At 38.5% G+C, this 18755-nt stretch overlaps 1 protein-coding gene across 2 annotated transcripts in view; it reads left to right on the forward strand.

Moving 5' to 3' along the window:
* PRUNE2 (prune homolog 2 with BCH domain) overlaps positions 1-18755 on the forward strand; it is a 258015-nt gene that overhangs the window by 146270 nt on the left and 92990 nt on the right. For both annotated transcript variants that reach the window (XM_068551791.1, XM_068551792.1), the window contains exon 7: positions 17041-17199. In XM_068551791.1, coding sequence (XP_068407892.1) covers positions 17041-17199 — 159 coding nt within the window. The remainder of the gene's footprint in view (positions 1-17040; positions 17200-18755) is intronic.

The raw sequence follows: 18755 nt of genomic DNA on the forward strand, positions 1-18755 counted from the left end.
CTGCTTAGATTACAATAGGAGAATGAAAAGTGATTAAAAGAAAGACAATGTTAAGTTAAATAAGTTTCCTTTTATGTCCATATCAAATATATCACTCAACCTGAAATGAGGACAGATGGCATATTCAAATGTACTAGAATAAAACTCAGAAAACTTGGGTTCTAGTTGCAGCTCTACCATCAAATAACTGTGTGTGATACTGGGACTATTCCTCAAGTTTCTTGAGCCTCATTGCTCTCAACCGTTAAGTGAATATCACTAACTTTTTTCTTGCTGCTAGCTAGAGAATTGAGAGACATCACCTAAGACTGATCATACATGGAAAAGCCAACATTGCTCTACAAACATAAAATTTTACTTTAAGTGTCATAACACTTTTAGATTTTGATTCTTTACATTTTAACCTTTGTTCTTCCTGGGTTGGTGCAGCATAACAAGTGATTCTAAAGTCTCCCATGGTCAGCCCTCCAGTTACTTCTGCTACTTCCCTGCCCTTGGCTACCAGGAGTCCAGCTGGTGGGCTCCCCAAATTCTTTTGGTGTCTCAGTGACTTTATTTTCAGCCACCAAGGGGCTAGCCACTAGCTGTGACTAATGAGGAAACAAAACCCATCTTCTTTCTCTGTTACTAAAATGTAGAAAGTAATGATTTAGAAGAAAAGATTGTCTCTTGAAGTGGCCTCTGCTCCTGAAAATGTCCACGTCTATTATTATAATCATTTAGCAGTTTTTCATAAATTGTAGATTTGTCTCTCTCTTCATAGTTCTTTGGTTGTAAGTGACAGAAACTCAACTCAGATTTGCTTAAGGAAAACAGGGAACTAATTGCTCTAGTAGGTGATAATCCCAGGTAGACCTAGCTTCTGATACTCTTGGACTCAAAGCCAAACTGTATCATCAGAGCTTGTCTCTTTTTCTCTACCTCTTGCCTCTGTGTTGACTTCCTTCTCAGGTAGCCCTCTCCATGATTCCCCAGGATGGCCACGGGCAGCTTCAAACAAATGTGATCCTTAGATCTCAGGATCTCAGAGGAAGGAAGAAGGAGCGTCACAGAATTCCTGTGAAGGCTCTGATTGGCCCAGATCAGGTCACATATTATTCCTGAAACCGTTATGTAGCCAAGGGGGTGGAGTACAGTTTCGCTGGGCCTGAGTCACCTGCCACACCTAGAGCTCAGTTTAGGAATAAGGACAGCCGCACACCAGCCACATAAAGTGAGGAGGGGTCCTCCCCAAAGAAAGGAATGATGGACAGAAAAAAATGCATATGTCTACAGCAAACTAAACTACTCTTAAAACCTAGTATTTATTATTTATAATATTCTAAGCACTGTGCTAGCATTTTATATTAACTATTTCATTTAATCCTCTCTATAAACTATGAAGTAGGTATTATTACTCCCATTTTTGGATGCAGAAATTAAGGCTTAGAGGTTAAGGGAATTACCCAAAGTTGTGTAACTATAAGTGGCATAGCTCAGAAGCAAATTAGAGTCTGCCTCATTTCACAGGCAGGGGTCTTTATTGCTTCACTATATTATTGTATTTTCTCTTGTAGGTTCAATAATTTTAAAATTTAAACATTTTTTGTGCTTTTTTCACCTTCTCCTCTGTCCCTGATAGACCCCTAGCTTCTGAACACGCTTTCATCTTAGATTGTTAAATCACTGAATATCAAAACTTGAAGAGAACTTACAAACACCTACCCCGACCCCCTCATTTCAATAGTAAGGAGAAGAGATCACCTGGAAGCAGAAAAACCAACTCGTTTACTTGATGCCCAGAGTTGATTTGCCATTCCATTCCATAGTACTTAACCTGAATCTCCTACATAAAAGGACTTCAATAAATACTTTTCTTTGCTAATCAAACTAGCTTCTAGCTACAGGATTCTTTAAATAATTAATATTATCTGTACTTCAGAAAGAGAAAACCTAAAACTTTTTACAAGCAGATCACTTTTAAAAATGGTTTCATGGATCACAAAATTAATAGCAAAAACCCTAAAAGAACAAAATGATACTCGCTGTATTTTACGGTGTGTGATAGGAAATCATGTGAAAATAAGGGCAAATCAGTGAATTCTCTGACCTCTGATGCTGTAAAGAGTTCATAGGATGTCCTGAAACCTTGTAGGTGAGGATTTTAATCACCTCAGACACCACCTTATCCACTTAGACTCTTAAAAATCTAAAGAAAGATCTATGGTTTTAGGACGATTCCAGAGAAACTGTATAGTCAAGGAATGAAGTCAGAGGCTTCTAGTTTGGAACAAGCTTGTTGGTCAGGAATATCATTTATAAGGATTACTTAAGATGCTGCTGTGTGTCTTTCAGATGTTGGGGCAATGCTATTGTATGTATGTGTTGGGATGGTACTGGGGGAGGTTGAGCCCAATGAGACAAGAGGCGAGAAGCTTGCTTCTTTTCCCCTCCCAAGGACTCACACCCGTGGCAGACTCAGTCAGGTAGCAGAGTGGCCTTTCTCAGCAGGTAGAAAAATGACTACTATTATTTTTCCAGCTATCCAGCTGCCTAGCTACTTGCAGAATTAAGGTGCTACTGTATAGCACAGAGAACTATATTCAGTATCCTGTGATAAACCATAATGGAAAAGAATATTGAAAAGAATGTATATATATATATATATATGTATAACTGAATCACTTTGCTGTACAGCAGAAATTAACACAACATAGTAAATCAACTATATTTCATTTTATAAATAAATAAATAATGTAAAACAAAATTACTATAAATGGCAGAGATGGAGAAGAGAAGCGGACGAGCAGATCTGTCTTGAAATATTTTTATAGATCTCCTCTCCCCTCCTCGCCAGGTGGACAGCCAGGCATAGTGCAGAAAGCTGCCCTGAAGCCTTGTCTTCCTTCTCAACTGGGAGGATCCCGTGGCTGGTAGTTCATATGCTGTGTCACACATCTGCCTTGACATTTTAAGCAGCCTATTTTACCCAGACTTTAAGAAATCCTGGTGGTTTTCAGTTGTTTTCTTTGGACAGTGTATTCTTTTTTTTTTGTAATTTGCAATTTTATTACTAATTTTTTTTTTTAAATTGGGGTATAGTTGTTTTACAATGTTGTGTTAGTTTCTACTGTACAGCGAAGTGGAGTTCCCTGTGCTGTACAGCAAAGTGGAGTTCCCTGTGCTATACAGCAAGTTTTCATTTGTTATCTATTTTATACATATTAGTGTATATTTGTCAATCCCAATCTCCCAATTCATCCTATCCCCCTTTCCCCCCTTAGCGTCCATATGCTTGTTCTCTACATCTGTGTCTCTATTTCTGTCTCGCACACCGGTTCATCTGTACCATTTTTCTAGATTCCACATATATGCGTTTAGTATACGATATTTGTTTTTCTGACTTACTTCACTCTATATGACAGTCTCTAGGTCCATCCACGTCTCTACAAATGACCCAATTTCATTCCTTTTAATGGCTGAGTAATATTCCACTGTATATATGTGCCACATCTTCTTTATCCATTCGTCTGGACAGTATATTCTTTCGGTACTTTTAGCATCTCAATAAGAAGATTCTTTAGAGGGCACGGAAGCCATCCTAGCCATGGTCTCTGCCTACCAACTGGTCTGAGACACAGGGATTATCACACAGAACATGAGTTAGAAACCACTGTTTTAGGGCGTATCTGGGGATAGGGGCAATTGTGGAGCTTAGAGAAATTGGAGTTAAAGGACCTGCTCCCTGAGGAGGAGGAAGGCTGGCATGAGAGGAGCAGGATTTGGAGGGGGAGCGGGTGGAAGGGCAGTGCACTCCTAGCAAGGGCAACCTCAGCCTGTTCCAGATTCTCCAAAATAGAGGCAGAAAATGCATCTCTGAATTGAAGAATGCTGTCCACCTGTCGAGTGCCCCAACTTGCAAATTCATGTGAGGCATTTCTCTAGGAAGTTTCTGTTCAGTAAGCAGTGCTGGGGAGGAGGTATCAGTGTGTGCAGTGGGGGTCTCTGAATAGGAGAAAATTGGTTTCTGTCCCAACTTCTAGGCCCTGGGTGGGCATATTGGCATTATTGGTGACCTTTTAGGCTGAGAGTGAAAACAGAGTTAAGAATAATAGGGAAAAATCAGGGAGGTGAGTAAAGATAGACAGACATGAGCCATGGCCCAGGGACCAGTGGTCACCGGAGGTCCTCTTCTCCCTCATTCAGTCCATCTCCGTAGGAGCATCCTGGGAGCAGGAGAGACGATGCTCTTTGAGCCTCACGAATGGACATCTCCAGCCCCAGGAGAAACCAGTCACAGACAAACTGTACATTCTTAAATTAGTTGGGCCTGCTAACCAGAGACTATGGAGAACTGGGTTGCTTGCCTTTGCAGCTGTATAAGAAATAAGGAGCTTTAACAGTGGCCTGATTCTACAGTTAGGGCAAATGAAGACAACAAAATAAGATAATTTAAAACTCAAATATCTGCCATATTTTAGGGTTACCATAATGGAGATCAAAGATAACTATGCATATTATTTTCAGGAATCCCAAATATAAAGTTTGGTTTTTAAAATGCCCTATTTACCCATAGCTGACCTGAATTAATACAGTTTTTCTAGACTTAAAAAAAATTCTGGAAAATACCTAGGAAAACTTCATTTTCCTGGCATAGGAAGTAGGTGTTTTAGTAAAATCCTGGCTCGCTCTTTTAAATCATCCTGCCTTTTCTTTTAAGAGAATCGAAATGCTGTTTATTTTATAAGCATACCAATATAAACTAAAAGACAATTGATGGAAATTTAAAATTTTTACCAGCCTAGAAAAGGGAAATATTTGACCAGTTATTACAGAGTATTTGTGTAGAAGTTCCCCATCTCTGATTTTTTTTTTTTTTAGGTTCCTCCTGCCTCTTAAACGAGACAGAATTAATGATGTGTCTTGCTTTATGCAGTAATATTTCTGAAAGAGTCGAATGTGATTTGAATTAAGTTTGCAAGATTCTCCTACTGTTGTTCTCTGCTTTTCTTAGTTAGGGCATTTTTGTCCTGCAGTTGACATTTGACAATGTCTGGAGACGTATTTGATTGTCACAGCTCGGAGAGAGAGTTAGCTATTGGCATCTAGTGGGTGGAGACCAGGGGTGCTGCTAAACATCCAACAATGCACAGGATGGTCCCCACAACAGAGGATGATCCAGCCCCAAAAGTCAGTAATGTCTAGTGAGAAACGCTATTCTAAAGTTACCATTTTTTACCTGTTACGAATTCAGATTTTTTTTGCCAGTATTTGGCCGGCTTATAGCCCTTCTATAAATAACTCTTGTATAAACTGATAACACAGAAATACAATTCTTGTCCCACCAGATTTAGCCCAAATACTCTCTGCCTTGTGGGTAGGGCCTGTAGATAATTTCTAATTTGTATTGAAAGCATTTTGATGCCCTACATGTATGGTGCAAATAGCAATGGAAGTTTGACGGTTATAGGGGAGATTTGAGCAGGGGCCAAAAAGAGAATCCCTCACACCAACCTGAAAGAATAAGGATTAAGGAGGCTTGACCTCTTTTTCCTGGATTGATTAGATAGCATTATATTTTTGATTGATTAAGCATAATTTTCATTTTATAAGCTTAACATTTTATAGATTTTTTTTTATCACTCCTCTTTATAATACCCTTCTTAGTTGGGGTGTAAACGTCCATAAAAATGAAAGTTAACTGAAGTTATCTTTCCAGGTATCATGTCTCCCTATGACTTGGGCTTGGTTGGCTGGAAATAAAATAGGGATTTGGGGAATTACCGATGTGTATGTGTGGGTGTTATAGTGTGTATGGATGTGTGTGTGTGTGTGTGTGTGTGTGTGTGAGAGAGAGAGAGAGAGGAGTCCTTTGTGCCTGATAGCTAGGGTGCCCACCTAAAGGTTTAGCTGCTCAGCCCCCTCTTCGAAGGAATGACTCATACCCATCACTCTTATAACAGGTACCACACCTGTATTTTGTGGTCTTCCAATCCACCTCAATCGCTTGGCACAAGGCTAGGCACCCAACCCAACTGGGAACAACCAGAATTCTTTCTCCAGTTTTCAAACTCAAGACCAAGAGGGAGTGAGCCTTGACAAAACCTGGAAGGTCTGCCCTGGAGCTGCAGCCACCCATGTTTCCAACCACATGGAGCATGCTAGTTGGTCGCAGGAGAGGAGAATGAAGCCAGGAGAAGAGGATGGAGAAGCTGAGTGGCCCCCCACATCCCTGGTGACCCTTGTCCTCCGCCCAGCTTGTCCTCCAGTTCTTCCTTTGCTTTTTTGAGAACCCTCCCCAGAGCTTTCTGAGTTTTTCTTAAGCCAGTTTGAGTTAAGTTTCTGTGTCTTGGGGCCAAGAGAGTCACAACAATACAGCGTCCTTACCTGAAAATGAATTCCTCAAGCTCCCCCCACACAGACATCTCCAATGAAAATGAAACCACAGACCCCAGAGTGTATCTGTTTGCAGGAGGGGGTTTCTACTAAATAGCTTAGAATTGCAACAAATGGCACACACAGACTGTTGGCTCTGCATGTGTGCTCTAAGATGGGTGTTTACCCTATTATATTCCAATTTAAGAATGTCATAAAGTTTATCACTGAGCAAATGGAAACCAGCAAGAACAGATATGGATGATGAGAGGTGTGTACCTTGATACATAGATATTTTAGACTTCAAAAGAAATTAACTTTCATTGGGTTGATAGCAAAGGGGACACAACCGTATTCCCCACTTAAACTTGGTGATGGTTGGGTATTTTTAGCAAATGAGTTGTCAGCAGAAAAGCTTCATTAGACCCATCAGGATATCTGCCCATGAAGAACGAATCCCAAACTGTACTGACAGTTTCCTTGAGCCAAAATGATGGAGCACCTCTGACAAGAGCCATATTGTGCTCCCCATGTGACGAGCAGGAGGAACAAAAGAGACAGTTTGATCTTCATTTGGTCAGGTTAATATTGACACAGCTTAGAGAAATCAAAAGTGTGTGCAGTGTACATGTGCAGCAAGGGCTCTGGAGACTTGACTGGTGGTTTCCATAAATCAGAAAGGGGTACCCAGAGAGGAAGGAAGGTTTCCTGCTTTATTGAAATATTGTTCAAACTAGATGATTTATTTTTACAAACGAAAATAAATAAAGCCATAATTGTTCAAGCTCATGGTTCAAAACAGGCTGATGGGGATTTTTTTAAAACATCTATACACAATTACGGAAATAATTTATTATTTGGTAGCTGCTGTGTTGCCCAGATTCTACCATTTCAAAAATAAAGCATGCCTAGTGAGTGGATTTTCCATTATGCATAGGTCCTGAGTTATTCATTCCCGTATAGAAATCCTTATAAACATACACAAACTTTAATAAAGGAGTCCTTAAGTGGAACAACAGTCTAGCCCTTTTCTCACTGAGTCCTTAAATTCATACTGTATTGAAAAGTTTTGATGATTATGGGTCTGTTCTCAAAGAAAATGTAAATTAGGCTGAGCTGGTAAATAAGGTGATGACGTGTTTGTCTTTAATTGGTTGTGAGCCTCCCCACATCCAAGTATTCTATCTACTATTAACTAGTTGTGGGAGGCTACCTAGGGCTCCCTTTCATGAAGTACAGTATATAAGCATCTTTTTCTAGGGCAACTCTCTGTTGGTGTAACATTCATTGGTCCTCCTTATGATGGCGACAGTGAGGATGGGGCAGGATGCCAACTTGCTTAATTTCAGATTGATCTGAAAGCAACCCATTTAATTTCAAGAAGTCCTTAACTTACACCTGTGCTTTCAGATGAACCATCTCCCAGTCTCCCTCTCATCTTTACCTCTCCCCTCCCCTCCCCCTTGTCTCTCTCTCTTTCCCTCCATTAATGAAATGTTTATAATTATTCGTCCCATGACGTGAAAACAGTAGTTTTCAGTGCTCATGTGCTGTCTCCCTCTATTCTTGAATTCTTCAACCCAGATGGTGACCTTACAAGGATGATTGCTTACAAGATTGTTGGTTTCTTCTCTAATACTTATGACATGCTTGACCTAAATTGAAGCATCTGCAGATGGATACATTAATTAGTCTTTGATGTGCCTTTACAAGAGGGCTTTGCTTGAAATAATGGTGATATTATAGGCTCTTTGTATTAAGATGCCCACTCCATTGGGGTAAAAAAAATTACCTCTTTTGTCTTTGTACCCCCTTCCTGTAATCCTAATTCCTGGTTTCCCTAGGCTTTTGAGCAGAAGGAAAGTAACGTTAGGAGCATCCTTAGATGATGAGATTTTTTACATACTAAATGGTAAAGTGGGGATTCTTCCATTGTTTGTGTGTCTAAGGTATCAGAGCAAGAAAAACTACATGAGGGTAATTCCGGACAAACCGTGACTATGCCAGTTCATCTGCTTTTTGTGTGTGTACACATGCATGCCCAACTTTTAAAAAGTACATACTGCTGCAAGAAACTTTATAGCAGTGTTTCTTTGGGCAAGTTTTCAATTAGGCTCATACATGAGTTAATGGTCAGCCTACACCAATATTTTATAGAGTAAATGAGAAACTGGAAATTGATCATAAAGCATGATAATATTGACTCATCAGAAAGCTTAAGCATCACATTATTAGCATTGGTTAAAATCAAGGATGTGGCTTGCTTGTGTTTAGTGACGAGGGAGAATTAATAACAAACGGAAGTAAATGGAGTAGGAAAAAACTTTTATGAAATTAAAAATGGAGTTAGTAATATCTTTCAAGAATTATTTCATTTGAGAATAACATATAGGTTAGAACCTGGGCTCTGAAGTCAGACTCACCTGGGACCAAGTCCTGTTTTTACACATGTGAGCTGTGTAACATCAATTACTTAACCTTCTAAACCCTCCATTTTCTCAATGCAAAACAGAAATAACGTTGCCAACATCATCTGGACATCTTAAAGTTTAAATGAGATGATGTAAAGCATTTAACAGAGTGCTTAATGCAGAAGCAGTGTATGATGAAATCATTTTAGGCAATATACTATTGGTTTAAATGAAAATTATATTAATATGTATATTTGTTATTTATATATTGTAGTATTTTAATTTTCACAATATCTTTTCATGAAAGGGCTCTCTTTTTGAATGATAACATGTACTGCTTGGCTCTATTTTCAAAATATGATGCATAATATAGTTTAAATAGACCCAGTGAAGTTTTTACTACTAAAATGCCTTGGCTAGCTTATACAAATAAGAACCGTAGAGTTTTTAAAAAATAACATGTGGTAAAAACATGGGGAATATCTTTGCTTACCAATTAAAGTGTACAAAAAACAGAATAAATAAAATCTCTTTAATTTATGCATTTTCTGTTCTCATAAATCATTTTCCTGTCAAAATTATCAGACTTTATTATTGCTGAATATTTTAAACATCATAATGGAATTTTGGTAGCATAAATCATGAAGCTTTCAGTAAGAACGTTTGTGTACATACCTCAGCATTTTTCATATATCTTGATAAAATAGTCCTCAGTCTGGAAGTAAATCCATACAGAGTATAAATGTCAAACTATACTCATAAATTTCAGTAACTCAGCAATCCATGCTGACCATTTTGCTTACAAGGTAGTTATGAATTGTCATACTATCTTTCTGAGACTCAGTGTTCTCAAAGATGAAGCTGTATGAGCTTGTGTTTTAATCTTGGTCATGATTTTTATACAAGCATCCTACCTACAAATTATATCCACTCACTTGATTTTTCTATTTCCTGGAAGAAGAAAAAAATTTCAGACATAATAAATCTGGGAATAGCTTGTCCATGACATCAGAAAATAATTTATTTTTCTTTTATTTAATAAAAGCATTACTCAATATATTTCATTTGTAATTTGTAAGACAGGCAACTGTTTTGGATTATGTGTGTAGTCCAGAGTACTGGACCTAAATGGAAAGTACTAGCACGAGGAATAAAATCCATTGAATGTGATACTGACCAGGGTTATTGGTCTTCCTTAACAGAAATTGGTAAGAGGCCAGACAAGAAATTCAGGCAAGGCTTTAATGGGGCCCCTGCTGCAGGAGGGGGAGAGGGAAAACAAGTAACAGGTTCCCTTGCTCGCTTCCCGAAGCAGGGGCGGGGGGCGGAGACAAGCTGGTTCCTTACATGGGGTGAGGGTAGGGGTGTGTCCAGGGGTCGGGCCAGAGGGGCGGCTTAGGTGGTCTGCCCACCCCTTTCGTGGTGTCGAGTGCAGGGGGCATGCGCAGTACCCTGCTTTTGCTCCCACCCCCGTTTTTTCTCCCTGCTGTTCAGAAGTGGCAGTTGGGTGTTTGTTTTTGTTTTTTTTTTTTAGTCTTTTTGTATCTTGTCCATAATTGGGCCCCAACTGCCCATGTACACAATTATTTTTAGTCCCTTATAGTTTCTTTGAATTTTGTTGCTCAAGGAGACGTTTGTCCAGGTGCAAGCACTGCAGCAAAGGGCCCCAGGTCCCAGCCTGTCTCAAAGGTAGTATGGCACTTGGAATGATGCAGAAGGCTCTATCCATGGTGATTTGGCTGAAGAAAGAAATCACTACACATTTTCTGTTGCTTTATTTGTGTAGTGGCAAACAGAAGCTCATTCATTGAGTCTAACTTGGAATTAAGGATAAAGGATCCATTAATGAGATAAACACTGCCTGACCCAGAGTTTTTATATCTTATATTACTTTTTAAATGACTTTGCTTCATATGTAACTTCCTCTATCATCTCACATCTAGGAATTTTACATGTGAATCACTTTAATGACTTAAAGATGTGTGTGATTATCATTTGAAAGTTCACAGTATTATAAAGGATATAAGGTAAGAAATTGTAATATGAATATTCAGTTCCCATACCAAGAATTTGTGAAATACTTTCTATGAATCAAATTACTCCCATGAATCCTAAGAACGACCTTTTGATAGTTGAAGAATCAGGAAAGGAAAGGGATTTAACATTTATTGTCTACTATATGCCAAACACTGGATCTGCTTTTTGATACACATATGGTCTTAGTGCTCACAGCAGTGTTATGAGGTGAGGGTTTACAGATGAGGAACTCTAAGGCTCAGAGAGATGAGAGAAACTCACTCAAGGCACCCAGCTAGTGAATGGCAAAGCCAGAGTTAACCTCCAAAGTCTTTACTAGGAACCTTGGAGAGAGCGCCCTAAAATAGTGGAGAGACACAATCAGATTTTAGATTTGCAATTTGGCTAAATTATGACAACTTTAATATCAAGGTATCTTAATATCCATCATATGTTAATTTCAATATCTATTAGTTGAATACCTATAGAAATGACATTCTAATTTTATATGATTATAGAAGTTATTTTCTACTTTACACTATGATCTTTTCTTGTGTCTTAAGGATTCTTTGATAGCATGATTTTTAATAGCAACATAATATTCTTTTATGTTACTGTTCCATAATTTATTGAACCAGTTCTCTATTGTTGGACATTTAGACTGTTTCAAATTTTAGTTATTATAGTAATAATTCAGTGAATAGCTTTGTCCACAAACATTTTGTGTGTATATATGATTATTTCTTTAGAATATATTTCTAACAGTGTATGAGAATGCCCATTCAGCCATATTCATCAATTATAGGAAAAGAGAAGATGAAACATTTTCTTATCAGAGGATTTCTTTGATTGTTAATGATTTCAGGTATTTCAATTGTAAATTGTCTTTTACGTTCACCAACTATTTTTTCTATTGGTATGTCTGCTTTTTCTCATTGATTTATAAGAACTCAGTCTCGAGGACATTAAACCTGTCTCTTCTCTGTTTTAAAACAAATAAAGCAATGTAAATAATAATTATTCCATTGAGAAACTTTTGAGTGGGTTTTAAGCAGAAGAACATCATGGTTCTGGTTACATTTTTTCAAAGCTCTTTCTTGGTCCCGTGTGGAGAACTGATCGTAGGGAGAGGAGACAAGAGCGGCTACAGGGAGACCAGTTGAAGGGCTATCACCCAAGTTGAGGGAAGAGATAATGGCAACTGTGGCAACGACACTAACAGAGATGGAAAGAAGTGAGGGAAGTGTTTGGACTTGAGATATGTTTTAGAGGGAAAGTTAACAGGATTTGCTGATGGATTATGTGAAGAATGTGGGGGAAAAAGGAATCAAGAATAATTCCTAGATGTTTGGCTTGAGTAACTGGGTGGATGGTGGTGCCATTTGATGCTATGGAGGAAACTGGGGTGGAGGTAGGTTGTATTTTATTTGAGATGCTTATTAGACATTGATGTGATGATATCACATGGATAACCAAGGTTAGTGTTCAGGTGGAGGTGATTTGGTTGTCACTGGCAGATAGGCAGTTTGAAAGCCATGTGACTGGATGAAATCACTAAGGAGAATGTGTAGACAAAGAGAAAGGGGTTAGGAACATTTAGAGGTTGACTAAGGGAGAGGAACTAGCAAAGGTGACTGAGGAGTAGCCAGTGAGTTGGGAGAAAAACAAGGAAAGTGCAATGACAGGAAAGTGAAGGAGTTAAATATTTCAAGAAGGAGGGAAGATCAACCTCTTGAGATTCTTGAGAGAAGTTAATTAGAGTGAGTTGGGAGAAAAACAAGGAGAGTGCAATGACAGGAAAGTGAAGGAGTTAAATATTTCAAGAAGGAGAGAAGATCAACCTCTTGAGATTCTTGGGAGAAGTTAATTAGAGTAAGAACAGGAATCCCACCAAATCTTGAGACTTGGTGACCTGGAAATGATTGATACTTTTGAGAAGAGCCGTTTCAATGGAATGATGAGGGCAGAAACCTGACAGGAGGGATTCAGAAGACAATAGAAATACAAATATATGAGCAATGTAAGGAGAGTGGGTTTTTCTCTTTCAAAGAATATACACATTTAAGGACTCAGATGCTTATAAGACATTATTTAGATCACTTTTATTTCATGTGATGCACTAAAGCTATCAGTGTGTAGAATAAAAACTAAAATTTTCAGAGCAATGGAATAAGAAATATCAATAAAATAGAATTTTGTGAGAGAATGGAATTTTCCACTGCATTTGTCCAAGTACTTTCAACCACTAATGTAGTAAATCTGTTGGGCACTATCGCTATCTTGGTTGTCATATTAGTTAAAATAGAGCCCTATCATTTCTGTTTTCCTGCCCTTTGTCCTTATGATCATCGACCTCTTCTTAGGGCCCTTGAGATCTACACCTTGCTTTTGGCCAGGAAATAACAAAGCCTTATTCTCCCTACATTTTCAGGTCTTCCTACTCATTTCAAAACTAGGAATTACTGAAGCAAAAGAACTCGTGACCTCTAAAAATGTTTAATGATCTAATCTCTGCATCCATGAGTGACAAAAGACTGACAGGGAGCACTTTCCCATTCTTCCTAACTGGTGTGTCGGAATAGTCTGGGCTTTGGCCAGTCATTTCCCAGGTGTAATGATTAGTAAAGTAACTTCCTAAATTCCATGCAGCAATCTCAGGTTGGGGTCATATTTCAAATGTGGAAGTTTGGATGGTGGTGTTAGGTGGTAAAGGAAGGTAGGATTCCTTTCTTTTCCAAACCTTTGGCAAATTGAGTGGGATATATATATAATTTTAACTTAAGGTAGGGAAAACATTTTGGAGACGTTTGAGCAGATTAACAAATAGTATTTGTATACTCGTAACTAAAACAGTAATTTATCAGGTAGACGGCAGATGGGGGGAATAAAATGCCAACCTATGTCTACAGTTGGGTTGTGTTGATGATGAAGTGGTATTTATTCAGGGCCAGCCTAGCTTGTCAGCAACATAAGAGCTGTTACAGCACATGACTCCCTGCGTAGCTAGAAGACAATAATAAATTATGTCCTATGCAAACAGCACCGGCATAAAAGTAGAACAAACAGACCCTGCCTCCCGGATTCCTGAAGAATCTTACTCATTCCCTTGTTTGATTCTGTTTTAAATATGAAAATTTTAAACATTGACATTATCCTAAAGCCAGTGAGATCAAATGTGGTTTGGGCAATTTTATTAGGGTGGATAGGACATAGTTGTTGACAGTCTGTTTTGGGGTGACTGTAAAATGTAAGTATTTTATTTCTCTAATATGCCTAAATGCTTCACATAAATCTTTGTTTTATCAATACCTCATGTGATCCTGTGGAATTCGGGGCCACCCAGAGGAAAACTGGGGAAGTATTACTCAAAGCAGCTTGATTCTAAGAATCACTTGAGGTACATAATGAAATTACAGATTCTTGGACCCAATCCTGGGCTGCTAAATGAGAACCTCTAACAAAGTGGCCTAGAAAGACACACCCCAGGGTCATGTTTATGATGAGGCTGGTGTGAGGAGCAAGGAGCTAAGGGCCTGAGTAGGTAAAAGTCCCGTGACAGCATTGAGAGAGCCCAGAGGATTGGTTCATAGGAAAATAGATGAATTAAAAATGGCTCCCTAGAGCAGTGCTCTTCATATTTCCATGTGCATTTGAATTGCCTAGGATTTGTGGGAAATGCAGATTCTGCTTCAGTAGGTCTGGGGTGTGACCTGAGACTCCACATTTGTAACAAGATGCCTGACAGTGCCAGTGCCGCTGGACTTGAGTTTAGCAAGATCCTAGAGCCATAATTTTAATTGATTAATTAATTAATTAATTTTTTAATTTTCTGGCTGCGCGCTGTGTGTTTGTTACCGCATGCGGGATCTTCGTTGAGGTATGCGGGATCTTCCGTTGCGGCGTGCGGGCTTCTTTCTAGTTGTGGCGTGCGGGCTCAGTAGTTGTGGCACGTGGGCTCAGTAGTTGTGGCACATGGGCTTAGTTGCCCCGCAGCATGTGGCATCCTAGTTCCCCAACCAGGGATCAAACCCGCGTCCCCTGCATTGGAAGGCAGATTCTTTACCACTGGACCACCACGGAAGTCCCTAACACAGACAAATCCAAACAGGTTGGAGCTCAGCCAACATTTTTGAATAGCAAATGTTCCACAAGTATGGCTTTGAATAATGCTTATTCTACTGAATCTTAATCTTGTGCTGAGGTACCAGTAAAACCAGCCTTCTCTTGTTTGAGTGACCCAGCTCGGAGTGTCGTGATAATTGTTATTGTATGTGAATATCTCTTAGAAATGGTGTGTCTTCTTTCAAGGGTTTATAAATATGTTGGGGAGGATGAGTTTATGTACATAATGAAAAAAATATTTTGAAAGGAAAATTGTAAGTCTTCTTGAGCCAAAGCCTTCAGTCACTGGAGATAAGATGTACATGGAGTTGTCCATTATTGTTTTCCTTTGGGACCATATCTGCATTTACAATTCTTAATGGCAGAAAGCTCAGCATTGAGGTTCTTGATGGTTAATACCAATGATGATTTGAAATAATTTTATCTATTGAATGCACATTGTGTATAATAGGAGGTCCAATTTTTTTTAAAAAAAGCTCACTCTAAATATCTACTTCTTTTGTGGGTGAATTAATTTTTTTGAAGTACCTATTTAAAGATTATTATTATTATGACACTTGGACAATAAATTAAAAGCATGAAAGCTGACCGTGTGCATACTTCCAAAAGCTATTGTATTTGAGCATGATAAATTTCATTACCAAGTCAGTGCGATAGATCCTTTGTATTTATCAGCAATATATCCTGAGATCTTTGTGAATTCCCATGTGCACCTTGTAACTGAAGATGCCTAATGAGAGTAGTGGCCTCAGGAGTGGACAACAAGGCTCCTAGAGGCATGGAAGCTGGTGATGGGCTGGGCCCGCCCAACTGCCAGGTTTCTTGTGTGCCCTCTCGGGAACCTCATCGACCTTGAGATTTGGCTCAGCAGAATTACAGAGTACATGTATTATGGCAATTTTAAGTGGCTGGTAAATAGTCTAAGCCACAAATATCAAATCCACAAGTGTCAAAGAGCTACCATATACAAACATTAATCTGGACGTGAAAAAAATCTGCACCTGTATGCACTGCACTGTTTAGTTCTTCATAATGGTTATCTGAGGAGGAGGTACATGGTACTTCCACTTCCTATGGGACATATTTCTGTACTGCTTTAATGTTTTACCAGTGGCATGCATAATTCTGATGACTTTGTAAGCAGAAAAAAATTAGAATTCTTTATATCTCTTGAATGCACATCACAGTGATTTTCACTGAGTAGAGCAGTGGACTGTCAGTTGATGATTATATGATTGTCATTTACATGTGCTATTATATATATATATACACTATGATAAAGGATTATGTAGCACAGGTTGATTTTGTATATATGTCTCTCCAGTCATTCAACAAACTTTTCTTGAGCAACTAGTATATGCCGTGCATTATGCTAGGGGCTAAGATACGGTCTTCATTGTATTTTTTTTTTTTTTTTTAAGAAAGAGAGACAACCATGCTGACAAAGTGGTTCTCACTGTAGTTAATAAAACTCAAAAAGGCCAGAACATTTCCACAGATGATGTGAGCCACAGGTCTGGGTACTCTGCGGTAATGGGTCCCTTTTCCACAGTTATTCATACCTCCTTAGCTACCACTTAGAGCAAGCAGATCTGACATCACATCCCTAACACAAATCTCCTAGACTTCTACACTGGAATAAAAGGCATTCAGTAGACTCAGCTAAATCCATCTTTAGGGATTCTGCTTGGAGTTAATGATAACCATTAGAAAACAATTATAGAAAAGAACAGTAACTTCCTCCTATTTTTCTAGTGGGTTGTATCAATAATAATATTCAGCAGACATTCCTATGTCCTATGAACAATAAAAGGAAAAGTATGTTTTACAAAGTCAGTATTTGAATAAACATTTTAGGAAAAAGATGTTAAGCTATTTGTTCCTCTCTAAACTATTCTTAATAATAATAGCAAAGATGCCTTCCTTTCCTGGTTTAGGTAAACAAAACAAAAAAAGCAAAAGTATATTTTAAGCCATAGCATGAAAATTTCCAAACTTTCTCAAAGCAAAGTGTTTATTTCATTTGCACCTAATAATAAGTATCAGTGGTAATGCATCCTAAGAGTGGACAAATTTGTGGCACAACTCCCCAGAGCTGGGCAGTTTGACATTAATATCAAATTGACTGTTGTTTCAGGACTGTACGTTTCACAGCAGTATCACCAGTGATTTGAAAGCATTCTCAGACAAGTTCGGTTTTGATGTCCTCATCCTCTTGGCCAACTACCTGTCGGAGGAGCAGCAGCCCAGACGACAGATCGCTGTGTACTCTGAGAACCTAGAGCTGTGCAGTCAGGTAAGGACCTCCTTGACCCAGCACATTTCACTGCATCCCCTCCTGCTGGCTCTCAGAACATGCGGTGGAAGATGGCCATGGACTGGTGACTTAAAGAAATTGGTCCAAGAGATAAGGTCCTAGAGTTTGAGTTTTAAGAAATGTTGGGGGTATTTTGCACATTCTGTTAGTTAGTTAGTTAATTATTTATTTATTTATTTATTTATCAGTGCTTTAATTGAGATTTTTAGTTTCGATGCTATATTAATTAATTAACTAATTAATTAGTTTTCAGTGCTTTAATTCAGATTTTTAGTTTTTAGTTTTGATGCTGTATTACCAAAAAATCATCTAAATAGAATTGTCAGTGAGATAAAAGTTGGCCTTTTTTTTTTTAAATTGAGGTATAATTGACAGATAACATTATATTTCGAGTGTACAATATAATGATTCAATGTTTGTATATGTTGTGAAATAATCACCACAATAAGTCCAGTTAACATCCATCACCATACATAAAGACAGGTTTTTTCTTGCGATGAGGACTACTCTGTCTCTTAGCAGCTTTCAAATCTGCAGTACAGTATTATTAACTATAGTCTCCATGCGGTACATGACATCTCTATGACTTGTTTATTTTATAACTGCAAGTTTGTACCTTTTGACTCCCTTCACCCCACATAGGGGCATTTAAAAGAGCCCCATAACCGTTTCTTTTCTAGGCTGAATTCATAAAGAGAAAGATCATATCTTTTTTACCCAATAAGGGCTAGTCCTCCCTTGGGTACCATTCTCCTTGAGGACTACCTGGTGATAATAAAGTTTAGTCCCTGACTAAACATCTGTTTGGTGTCCAGTGTTTAGTAACTGTGATCTGAAGCTTTAATCCAAGTTAGTTTTTTGACCACAACCACCCTGACACCTTGGATATATCTTGAGAAAAAGCATTCATATATGTTAAAAAAAAAAAAAAAAAAAAAAGGTTTTTCTCCAGGTACTAAAATTCTGATTGGGTAATCAGTCAGATCTTCTAGGTTGAGAACAGAGTCTTTTAACCTAAGGCTTTGGAAATATAAGAAATAGACAAAATTAATGAAAATAGGGCAGTGGGTATGCCAAAGCAGGTGTATTTACTAACTAATATGAGAACATATGTAATTCATTATAATATGGATGACATGGACATAGAACAGTTTCATCACTTATCTTTCCTCACTAATGGATTAGACAACTGGTCTACCCACAGGTGGCTAGAGGTGAAGTCTCAACTCCCTTCTTTGACATCCTCACTTTCTGTCCCCCAAGAGATCCATTTCTTGATATATGACTGAAGTCACTCTCCAGCCTCTCTGTGCCCTCTCAAGTCCAGATATGAATGAGCCCCCTTCTCCTGCTGCAGATGCTTTTGGTACCCTTCTGACCCACATACATCTGTGAATTGCATCACCAGCCTGTGGCTTTTTTAGTGCTTTGCTCTGCACTGAGTTTCAAAGCTGAATTTTATCTTTGATCACTGGTTTCCTAGGGACAGGACTTAGGTCTCCTAAGCCTCCAATACAGTGTTTTTCAAATCACTT

The sequence above is a fragment of the Eschrichtius robustus genome, chromosome 10 (assembly GCF_028021215.1).
Source record: "Eschrichtius robustus isolate mEscRob2 chromosome 10, mEscRob2.pri, whole genome shotgun sequence".
NCBI classification, from domain to species: domain Eukaryota; kingdom Metazoa; phylum Chordata; class Mammalia; order Artiodactyla; family Eschrichtiidae; genus Eschrichtius; species Eschrichtius robustus.